Source organism: Pyricularia grisea, assembly GCF_004355905.1.
Source record: "Pyricularia grisea strain NI907 chromosome Unknown Pyricularia_grisea_NI907_Scaffold_1, whole genome shotgun sequence".
NCBI lineage: Eukaryota > Fungi > Ascomycota > Sordariomycetes > Magnaporthales > Pyriculariaceae > Pyricularia > Pyricularia grisea.
The window spans coordinates 4,306,427-4,316,589 of NW_022156716.1; the positions used below are offsets into that span (position 1 = coordinate 4,306,427).

Consider the following 10,163-nt stretch of genomic DNA (forward strand, 5'->3'; position numbering starts at 1 on the left):
TTTTTGATTCGGTTTTTTTTTTCCTATAGCATATTTGCGCTGCGGTGGCAGAGCTATCGCACGCACACCTGCCCCAGCCAGCACTCGCGGGTTTTCTTTGCGAATTTGATTTCCTGAGATTGGATCGCTTTCGCGGCGGTCACTTTGTGCGCTTCGTCAGGGAGCCCTTTCCGCCACTTTTCATTTTTCTTTTCCACCTCTCGCGCGCGGCAGAGCATGCTTAAACCATCAACTCTCAGTACTAGAACAACATAATCTACCTACTCCTGAGACTGTAGGATGGCCTCGGAGGAATCGGTGAGGATCTATCCAACTGATGACTGTCGTCTCTCTCAGAACGAACGCCTTGTCGCGGTGGCGCCTTTTCCGAGCAACATGCAATGCTAACTCCGGTCGTCTCTAGGTACAGCCATTGCGTCTGTCGAGGAATAGCGCCGCATCTCAGCCAGCGGTTGCCAGCTCTATTCCTCGCGCGTTGACCGAGATATCGCCAACCGAGAAGCGACGAAACTCGCCCAGCTGGAACCAGACCACCAAAGTGAGACTCTCCTTCCCTGGAACACATTCCTATGCCTTCCATAATGTAACTGACTGACTTTGTCGCTTCCTTCTTCCCCAGAAAATGACGCTCAACACCGATTCTTCTCCATTCCAGTCGTCCCCGCTGGATGGCGCCACCTCACCTCGCTTGTTTTGGAAGAACCGCAACCTGAACTCGAAGAACAACTCGCTCTACGGAGGCCGCGCCGGCTCGCCATCACCCACACGCCGCTCATCCATAGAGCGTCTTCAAAAGGCTTCTCGCGTCAAGAACAGCAACATCCTCGCTCTAGAGCAGAAGCAGGAATACGATCCCACCAGAATTCCGCAGGTAGAGCGACCCCTCGCTAAGGTCCAAGGCAACGCGTATGGCGGAACAGGGGCTGCCGGCCTGAGAAGCCCCGAGGCTAAGATCATGGGCCATCAGAGGACTGGGAGCAAGTCTAGCATTCCGCTATACAGCCCGACAAAGGCCCCTGCCCCGGCTAGTAGCACAAGCATCACAACTTCTCCTCCAGTATTCAACCCACCACAGACTCCAAGCAAAGAGTCGGCATCACCTATGAAATCATCACTATCCACGAGCCGCTTTAAGAGCAGTTACGACCAGGATTCGGCGGCAGAGAGTTCACAAGACGAGCGTCAGTTGGCTAATGGCCGATACCTCGCTCGTCATGCGAAGAGCGTCACCTTCGATGCCGCACCTCCACAAGTCAACGAGTATGAGATGGCCACACCTGACTTGTCTTCCATTGGTAGCAACTCGCGAGAGGGCAGCTTTGAGTCGGAGGAAGACGACGAGGACTACGGAGAACATTATGGCGTACACGAGCCCGGCGCCCATGACGACAGCTTCGATGCATCGCTTGAGGACACAGATAAAACCCCTGTTGTAGGGCCAGATGAGTGGAGACAAGACAGTCCGGCCGTGGCGCGCAACAGTCAGCTCGAGGATCCGTTCGATGGCAGCCCTATGCCGGAGACTATCCCTACTATGGCGTCTGGCGGACGGCCTCAGACGAGCAGAGGAAACTCGGCCAGCTCCAACAACGGTGACCATAGGCCGCTTCCTCCTCTGCCCGGTGTTCCTCAGGCGGCAGGTGCTCAGCGCAATCTTCCATCGCCTCCACCTGCATCGGCCTCGAACAAGCCAGAACAGCAGAACATCGGCAATGGCAGAATGCCACTAGAGGAGCGCCTCAGGCTCATGATGCTCTCCGATGGTGGCAAGACTGCTGCCGAGCAGCAGAGAGAACGCCGCATGCGGCGTGCCGGTGCTCGTGACCGGGTCGGTAGTCCCACACCAGAGCGCGAGGCTCCCAGCGCCAGCATCAACGCTAGCGCGAATGCCGACGTTGATGCCAGCTTTCAGGACGAGGAAGACGATCAGGTCGGCGACATCTCAGCCCTGGAGGAATATCAGCTGCCCCCCAGGATCTCACGGGAGTCCATTCTTCGTCGTGTCAACGGCAACAAGTCTCTCGAGCGCGATTCTGATTATCAATTCTCTTCTCCAATCCCAAGCTCAAGCCCTGAGCGTCCTAGTCCCGAACGCCCGCTTTACAGCCCTGATCGTCCTCTTCCGCTTGATCCCGATGTCCCCATTCCAAGCACTGAGGACTCGTATATGGACGACAGCGAGTCCAGTGTGGTGATTCACCGGGATGAAGAGGACGACGACCAAACTGATGACGACTTGTACGACATGCCTGATGTCTATGACCCTACCCATAGGAACTTTGGTGATCGTGCCACCACGGAGGAAATGTCGGACGAAGAAGAAGGGGAGTCCCGGGATGGCATTGACTCTGACAGTCACTACTCTGATCTTCCTGTCGTGAAGACTCAGACTGCGGCGGCCGAAGAAGATGTCACAACAACTCCTCGAGCTACATCGCCCGCCGAGGCTCCCGTTGAAGCTCCCGCTCAGGAGACCTTGGAAGAGTCTCCTGAGCCACCCAAAGTCCCAGAAAAGCCCAGAACCATTGACTTCGGAAGTGATCTGCAAGAGTATATGCTACCGAGGCCGGACAAACTCGACACAACAAATATTCCTCAACTCGAGTCGCCATCGCAACATCGGCCCTCTACTCCCGATCGTCCGGTCATGTCCAAGCCCGAGTATGATGGTTCAGGTTGGGGAGATGATGATGACTTCTCTGAGCCTGGTACTCCTGAGTCAGTGATTCATCATCCTATGCCGGATGATGATTACGACCCAGAGGACGACTTGCCTCGCACTCCTCAGTCTCCCCGGGCATCCCCCGCCATTCCTGAGGAGTTTGCGACCATCAAAGCATCCGGATCAAAGCTCAAGACCCGACCGTCAGCCACGCCATCTGACCTGGTAGCCATGCGTGAAGCAAGGCGCCAGGTCAGTCGAGAGATTCCCGATGTCCCAGTCATTCCGGATCGCCACAAGAGCGGCTTGGGTGCAGAGATGAGCATGTCTGAGAGCGAGGCTTTCCTCGAGCGTCACCCTAGCTTTAAGGAGCGAAGCCTCACACTAGACCTCGATCTTGGTCTGAGCCTCGACCAGGACTTTGACCGAGTGATAGAGTCACAAAAGGTTGCTAACCCTTCTTTTTCCAAACCAAACCTTCCAGCAAGCGCAGTGGCATCGCAGGTTCCGTCTGTACAAGCGTCAGAGGGTCCACGAGGCGATGTCACAGATCCACCAATTCGGCCACAAGATACTAACATTACATCCCGTAAACAGCGTGGCTACCTTATGCGTCAGAACACCAAGGTTGTTACAGCCAGTGATAAAGACCGTGACGAGTATCGTTTCGCTCGCTCGGCCGGTAACTCACCCGTCAAGCAGGATCGTCCGCAGTCGTGGACAGTGGAGCCATGGAACGGTCAAGTTAGGAAGAAGAGCGTCCGGAAACGACCCACACCTGCATCAGGTCCTGCCCCTCCCCTCCCAGGCCAAGAGAGCAACGTCGCTGGTCTCAGCTCGCTTGCCGAGGATGAGCTTGCTGTTGATTTGACACCTGAGGACAATGGCGAAAGGGGACGGTTGTTTGTCAAAGTCATGGGTGTCAAGGATCTTGATCTACCTTTGCCAAGGAGTAAGTTTTTTTTTTTTTTTTCTACGCCTTTTTCTGTATCAACTGGGGCCTGGGCTAACTGTACTAGATGAGAGGACTTGGTTCAGCCTCACGCTGGACAATGGTGTCCACTGTGTGACAACGGCTTGGTTGGAGTTGGCTCGCAATGCACCGATCGGGCAGGAGTTTGAGCTTGTCGTACCAAATGACCTTGAATTCCAGCTTACGCTTAACGTAAAACTGGAGAAGCCTGCTCCGCAGAAGATTATACAGTCACCCACTAAGCTCAGCCGACCCAAGACATCAACCTTTAGCAGGGTGTTTGCCTCGCCGAAGAAGCGCAAGGAGATGGAGATGCGTATGCGAGAGGAGGAAGAGCGCTTGGCACGTGAGCAGCAAGAGGCAAATGCCAGGCTCCGGAGCCGGCAGCAACCAACAGCTTGGGACCTTCTCTCCCCGCTCGCTGCAGATGATGGAAGCTTTGCCCGCTCCTACATCTCTCTCAAGGAGCACGAGTCGAAATGTTTTGGTCGACCTTACGTCGTTGATATTGCCTGCTTCAACGAGTGGGCTGTGGAGGAGGCCGGCTTTGCTTCCAGCGTCAAGAGCAAGCGAGGCAACACGGGTCAGGTGGTCCGTCGCGCACCTTACAAGATTGGAAAGCTGGAACTTCAGCTCCTTTTCGTGCCAAGGCCGAGAGGATGCTCTGATGAAGACATGCCCAAGAGCATGAACTCTTGCATTCGGGAGATGCGTGCCGCTGAGGAGCGTCTTTCACGAAACTGGGAGGGACCCTTGAGCCAGCAGGGTGGTGATTGCCCAGTAAGTAATACTTTTTATGGTGCCAAGTCGTTGATAGGGGAAAGATTTGCTAACGACTACTTCAACCATGTACAGTACTGGCGCCGACGCTACTTCAAGCTTGTTGGCACAAAGTTGACAGCCTACCATGAGGCGACTCGTCAGCCTCGTGCTACCATCAACTTGGCCAACGCCAAGCGCCTGATTGACGACAGGCGAGCCTTGATTGAGAAAGAAACAACAGGCAAAGGTGGCAAGCGACGTCGATCAGCGTTCGCCGAGGACGAAGAGGGCTACATGTTCGTCGAGGAAGGTTTCCGCATCCGTTTCAATAACGGTGAAATCATCGACTTCTACGCCGACACCGCCCAAGACAAGGAGGGCTGGATGAAGGTACTATCCGAGGTCATCGGACGGGACAGCAACATTGGTGCCGATGATGACAACGCCAGCCTCAGGACGAAGAGCAGGTGGTGCGAGCTCGTCCTCAAGCGGGAGGAGACCATCAAGAAGCGAGCCGAGGGTAGGCGAGTTCACTCGCGCACCAAGAGCATGCACCTGTGAGAAACCTTTCTCCTGGTGTCGAGGGAGCATCTTTGGCTTGCTGTTAGAGGCAAGTCAGCTGCTCCCGTGATATTTTTCTTTTATGAATTGTGTTTTCTTGGTTTTCTTTGAAGACATTGCATGGAATAGTGGTTATTCTTTTTCCTGTTCTTTTGTTATTAGTCTCTTTTGTCTCTGCCGGAGTATATGGCATCTGGGTATTTAATGGTAGCTGCGTTGAGGAGGAGTGAAACGGTGTTTGTTTGTTGTATGGATTTTTCTGATCCGATTTTCCCGCGCTGGCTTGGTCAAGAAAAAAAAGGCGCAAAAAGAGAACATGGCGAATGGTGTACTGCATGGACAAAGCAGGCGGGAAAGTCGGCGGCTGCTCCGAGACCGGTTCTTCGATTCATTTTGACCCCTGGAGGGCCGGCCGTTGTAGCCTGTATGAAATTGTACCAAGATGATGATCGCTTGCCTCATACAGCTCTTGATTTTTTTTTTTGTTATATTTTTTGCCCCTGCCGATTCGGTAGCCTGAATACAATGTTTTGTACTAAACCACCTGCAACTACCCTGTGCTATTCCTGTCGCTTGTTCCACTCAATACAGTCGTCCAACTTAACGCCACTGCCACCAAAGCAATCCAGGGCGCTACCGATGGTCAGATCAACTTTGCCATTGCTCAATCTCTTGACTGCCTCAAGGTCATCCAGGTTTCTCCCACCCCCGGCGTACGTCACCGGTATGGAGCACCACTCGGCCAACTTTTGAACAAGATCCTCATCTATACCGCCCTGAAGACCCTCATTGTCTGCAGCGTGAATAAGAAACTCGGAACAGTATGGTTCTAGCTTCGTGATAGAGTCTGTGATTTTTATTCATGAGTTGCTGTCAGTCAGTTTTCAGTGTTTCCTTCTCTGGACGGTGTCTAGTCCAAAAAGCAAAAAAGAAGAAAAAAAATAGAAAATAGAAAATGGTAATTTTTAGCTTTCAAGCCGGCTTGCCTTTGTTGACCTCCATGTCGGTCAATGTCTGCCACTTGTTCATGGCGACAACCCACTTTGGCTCGGAGTCCGTGTCACGTCGACGGCACGAAAGGTCAATGACGAGCTTGGATTTGTCATTGCCCAGAGCCGCGAGCACAGCGTCTAGCCTCGACTGGCTGAAGCGGCCTTCGGGGAAGAGAAAGGAGGTTATAATGGCCTGGTTTGATACAAAGACGTGCCACACAGGGTTTCGTTGAGTTTTGGTCAGTTTTTTTTCTTCTTCTTTATCCAGCCTTTTTGAAATATGGAACTACTAATACGAGAGAGACAGAGGAGCGCAGTCAGACCTTGTCGGCGCCGTTGGCGATCCACTCGGCGGCGTTCTTGTCCGTGATGCCGCCGCCGACCTGCAGGCCGTCGGGCCAGGCGGCGAGGGCCTCCTTGGCGGCGACTTCGTTGCCCGGGCCGAGCATTATGACGTGGGCGCCGACGAGGTTGGCGTCGCGGTACAGGCGGGCAAAGTGGGCGGGCGGATGGGGCGAGACGAAGTTGGTCCTGAGCTCCGAAGTGCTGCTGTCGAGGGTGCCGCCGACGATCTGCTTCACTTGGCCTGCGTGTAGGTCGATGCAGGGTCGGAAGCGTGTCATTTTTTTGGTTTATTATTTTTTCAGGTTGTCTTCTCGAGGGTTTCTCGAAATCGGTTGAATATAATTACAACCTTTGGCGCTGAGTTTTGATATAGTTGGTATCCTGTTGGGGTTTATGTACTGCGCGTGGGAAACACTAGGGAGTTTTTTTTGGATACAAGGAGAGCTTGTCTCTTGTGTTTATAAGTTCTCGTCACTTACAACCAGAAAAGAACTTGAGCAATTCTCCTATGCAAATTTACTGTCTTTTTCTTTTCTCCCTGTTAAAGAGTAAGTGGATTTATTTGGTTAGCACTTTATGACAAATAGCAACCTAAGTTGCTCACATATGTGGGATTAAAACCTAACTGAAGACCTATACAAGTAATGAAGACCACAAAATCAATCATATGCCAGATTTATTTATATACTTGTTGCCGATAGATACCTTCTCACGTTATTAAATATATGTCTCCCAATCCCAAGAATGAAAGCTTTAGGCGGGGCAATCAATGTCTTTCATTGCTAGCGCATCACGTCACTGCCCCTCGACAAGGATGTCCGATGTGGACCCTTAGAAAGATGTCGCGCCGATAAGAATTATTTTTTTTCGATAAGGCACCACAACCATCTCTATCCAGGCTCCTGGGTACCTTACTTCCTCGCCTCCACCGCCTCGTCGCAAACAAGAAAAAAAATAAATCGATCAGCCATGGCCCCAATATTAGGAAAGCGCAAGTCTAGGTCGCAAGAAATAGACAGTGCGTCTGTCGAAGATGCGCAGGAAATATTTCGCCGACACTTTGAGGCTCAATTCGCGCCCCTCGCTGGAGCATCTCCATCGCGACAAACAACCCAGCAATGCAATGATGAGGACGACGACGAGGAGGACGAAGATGAAGAGTCTGTAATCTCAGACCTGGACTCGGATGGCGACGGGCCGGACGAGTGGGGTGGACTCTCTGGAGATTCGGAGGGGGATCTCAGTGAGGACGATGACATGGACGACGGCAAAGGTATTTTGCTACATGCCTTAATAGGCCCCTGCATACATTTTATTTGCGAATGCTCTGCGCGGAGGGCATCTGCTGACACGTTTTGAATTAGAGTCCAATGTGGTCGAAGTTGTGGACTACTCGTCAAATGCGCCGAGCTTAGATCCGACACTGTCAATGTCGAAAAAAGAACTCAAAGCCTACATGGTATGCTGTCACCTCTATTCCTGTAGCCATGTGTGGATTGCTAACCTGCAACAACTCTTTCCAACAGTCTTCAAGACCACCATCCTTGACAAACGACGACAAAAAACCAAAAGAACCGCCCGCAAGGACCAAAAAGAAACCAGGAAGCGACCCCGAAGACTCGGCCGACCTGCTCGCAAACGACCTCGCCCTCCAACGCCTCCTGTCCGAATCCCACCTCTTGAACCAGGCGGCCGGCAACCTCTCCTCCTCGTCGATGCTGCTATCCTCGGTGTCGGCCTCCAACCCGACGGCGGCGAAATCGTTCGCCGAGGGCCGCCTCCGCCGAAAGACGACGGACCTGCGCATGCAGAACCTCGGCGCCAAGGAGTCCATCTTCAAGCAGAAGAGCATGCCCATCGCGATGCGCAAGGGCATCGTCAAGGCCGGGGCCGACAAGGAGGCCAGGAGGAGGCGGGAGGCCAAGGAGTGCGGCGTCATTCTGGAGACGGCCAAGAGCAGTGGCGACAGGAGGAGGCCTGCGAGCAGCACCAACGGCAACAGGCGCAGCAAGGACGTCGGCCTGCCAGGCGTGGGAAGGATGCGCGGAGCCGAGTTGAGGATCAGCGCCAAGGATATACGGGACGTGGAAGGGAGGAGGTCAACCGGTGGCGAGAAGCGGAGGAAGAGGAGGAGGTAATGTCCTCGTCGTGCCCGCCGTGACGGCGACTGTGACGTGGGGACGAAGGGGGCGTCTAAGATTTACTGCTGTCATTGCATACATGTGGCGGTCCATCACTACGCCTTCAAACTTTCTATGCTTTCTTAATGAGCCGGCAAACGTCCAAAAACCCAATCGCGAGACCTTAATATCAGACTTCCCAGCGATGTTGCCACACGCGTCATGCGAGAGCGGGGTCAGATCGACTGGTACTGGACTCTGGAGGTGGCTGAGATATACTGACACGATGGCACAAACCAGTCATTTCGGTTGCAAGTCTCGGCAGACAATGGGTACCAACTGCAATAGGTAGACAGGATGCTCATCTGCAATCCACTTGGGCACCAAACGAAGAGACATAATCTGGGGCTGATTAGAGATGTGGGCCACTGCGTTTGGGTTTCCACAAGAGGCTTAAGGGCGACTTGTGGGACTTCCATGATACAAGTTCAAAGCATCAGCGGCATCGTGGTTTTGATCGGCCCCAAACAGCCTCAAGGAAACCGATCTGAGTAATACCAAGCCTGGCTGCCCTACGGTGGTGCCATCTTTTCAGGCTTACACCAACGACGACAGGCCCTGATGCCGAAGGGCAGTCTTCGCTAGCTACATGAATTCCAACCTTCTTAAAAAGAAATCCTGCTAGCTTTTTATGTCGGAAGTTTACGGGCCGGTGCTTTGTTGATATCGAAGACCCTCTTCTCTTCAGTCTGCCCAGATACAGTGCGACTAGACATGGAGGCCGTGCGGTGTGATGTCCGATCCAATATCACAGTGGCACCAGCCGAACATACAGAGTAGAGAATTCACGCAGTAAGCCCGAGGTGAGGTGTGGGCCGCAGCATGTTGCTGACTCTTTAAGCTCTCCGGCATCCATTTATTTTTTCGAATGACTGCTTGTCTTGGATCGATCGCTACTTTCGTATGGCTCCATCAGATAGCATGGCAAACCCTGAAGTTAGATGCTATCTCTTGACGTCTCTTGTTATGAAAAAGAAAAAGAAAAAAAAAGTAATTCATGCTCCCCTTTATGTCTCCATTTTCGGTGTGTTATACCGATTGGGATATTGATACCTTAACTCTTTGTTCAACTGTGTGCGGAGAGTGTTGTTCAAGCATGCCATGTTCAATGCGTACCTTATTCAACATTATGAATAATGGATGGACCCTTCCTTACAAAGAAACTTACAAGCGAGCAAATGTCCGGATTTTTCTCTTATGGTTCGGTTCCTTCGTATCCACCACCTACCCAATCAAGATTACAATGCCGACATGAGGTCGATTAAGCATGGACAAGACGGATTAGTCGGCCCCCTTTTTACGCGTGTCGGTCAGATGCCGAATATCGGAGCCCACCGAATACAGTGGGGGAGAGAAGCACTTTTCACCAAGGGCAAAGCTCTTCAGGCTTGGTATGCATTGGCCTTTCGATGATTGTCATTAAAAAAAAAAAAAAAAGCTTTAACGTCTAGTATAATATTTTGTGATTTCTCTGTTTGCATCTTCCAACATGAAGTTTTTATCTTATTTTTACTTTTCTCTCTCGTTTTTCTGTCCACAAGAACAACAGCAAGCGACGGCATTTTGCGTTGAGCGGAGGTACGTAATCCGACCATCGTACTCTATATCATCCATCCTTGACTCTGGACCTAATCAGATTGAAAAGATCGCTTACAACTGAGGCTCTGGAACCACAAAATGATCCACTG

At 52.2% G+C, this 10,163-nt stretch overlaps 3 protein-coding genes across 3 annotated transcripts; 2 read left to right on the plus strand and 1 right to left on the minus strand.

Annotated features, from left to right (window-relative positions):
• Positions 1-154: 154 nt before the first annotated feature.
• On the plus strand, positions 155-5,455 carry PgNI_01306 (uncharacterized protein). The gene is made up of 5 exons (XM_031121379.1): positions 155-297; positions 404-538; positions 620-3,614; positions 3,682-4,415; positions 4,491-5,455. Exons 1-5 carry the CDS (start codon positions 280-282, stop codon positions 4,956-4,958), a joined length of 4,350 nt encoding a protein of 1,449 aa, XP_030986524.1. The 5' UTR covers positions 155-279; the 3' UTR covers positions 4,959-5,455.
• Positions 5,456-5,518: 63 nt separating this feature from the next.
• PgNI_01307 (uncharacterized protein) lies at positions 5,519-6,573 on the minus strand (the record flags this gene model as incomplete). Its single annotated transcript, XM_031121380.1, has 3 exons — positions 5,519-5,791; positions 5,955-6,143; positions 6,274-6,573. The coding sequence occupies 3 exons, from the start codon at positions 6,571-6,573 to the stop codon at positions 5,519-5,521; spliced, it is 762 nt and encodes a 253-aa protein (XP_030986523.1).
• Positions 6,574-7,205: 632 nt separating this feature from the next.
• PgNI_01308 (uncharacterized protein) lies at positions 7,206-9,273 on the plus strand. Its single transcript, XM_031121381.1, has 3 exons — positions 7,206-7,568; positions 7,660-7,754; positions 7,822-9,273. Exons 1-3 carry the CDS (start codon positions 7,265-7,267, stop codon positions 8,431-8,433), a joined length of 1,011 nt encoding a protein of 336 aa, XP_030986521.1. The 5' UTR covers positions 7,206-7,264; the 3' UTR covers positions 8,434-9,273.
• The last annotated feature ends 890 nt before the right edge of the window (positions 9,274-10,163 follow it).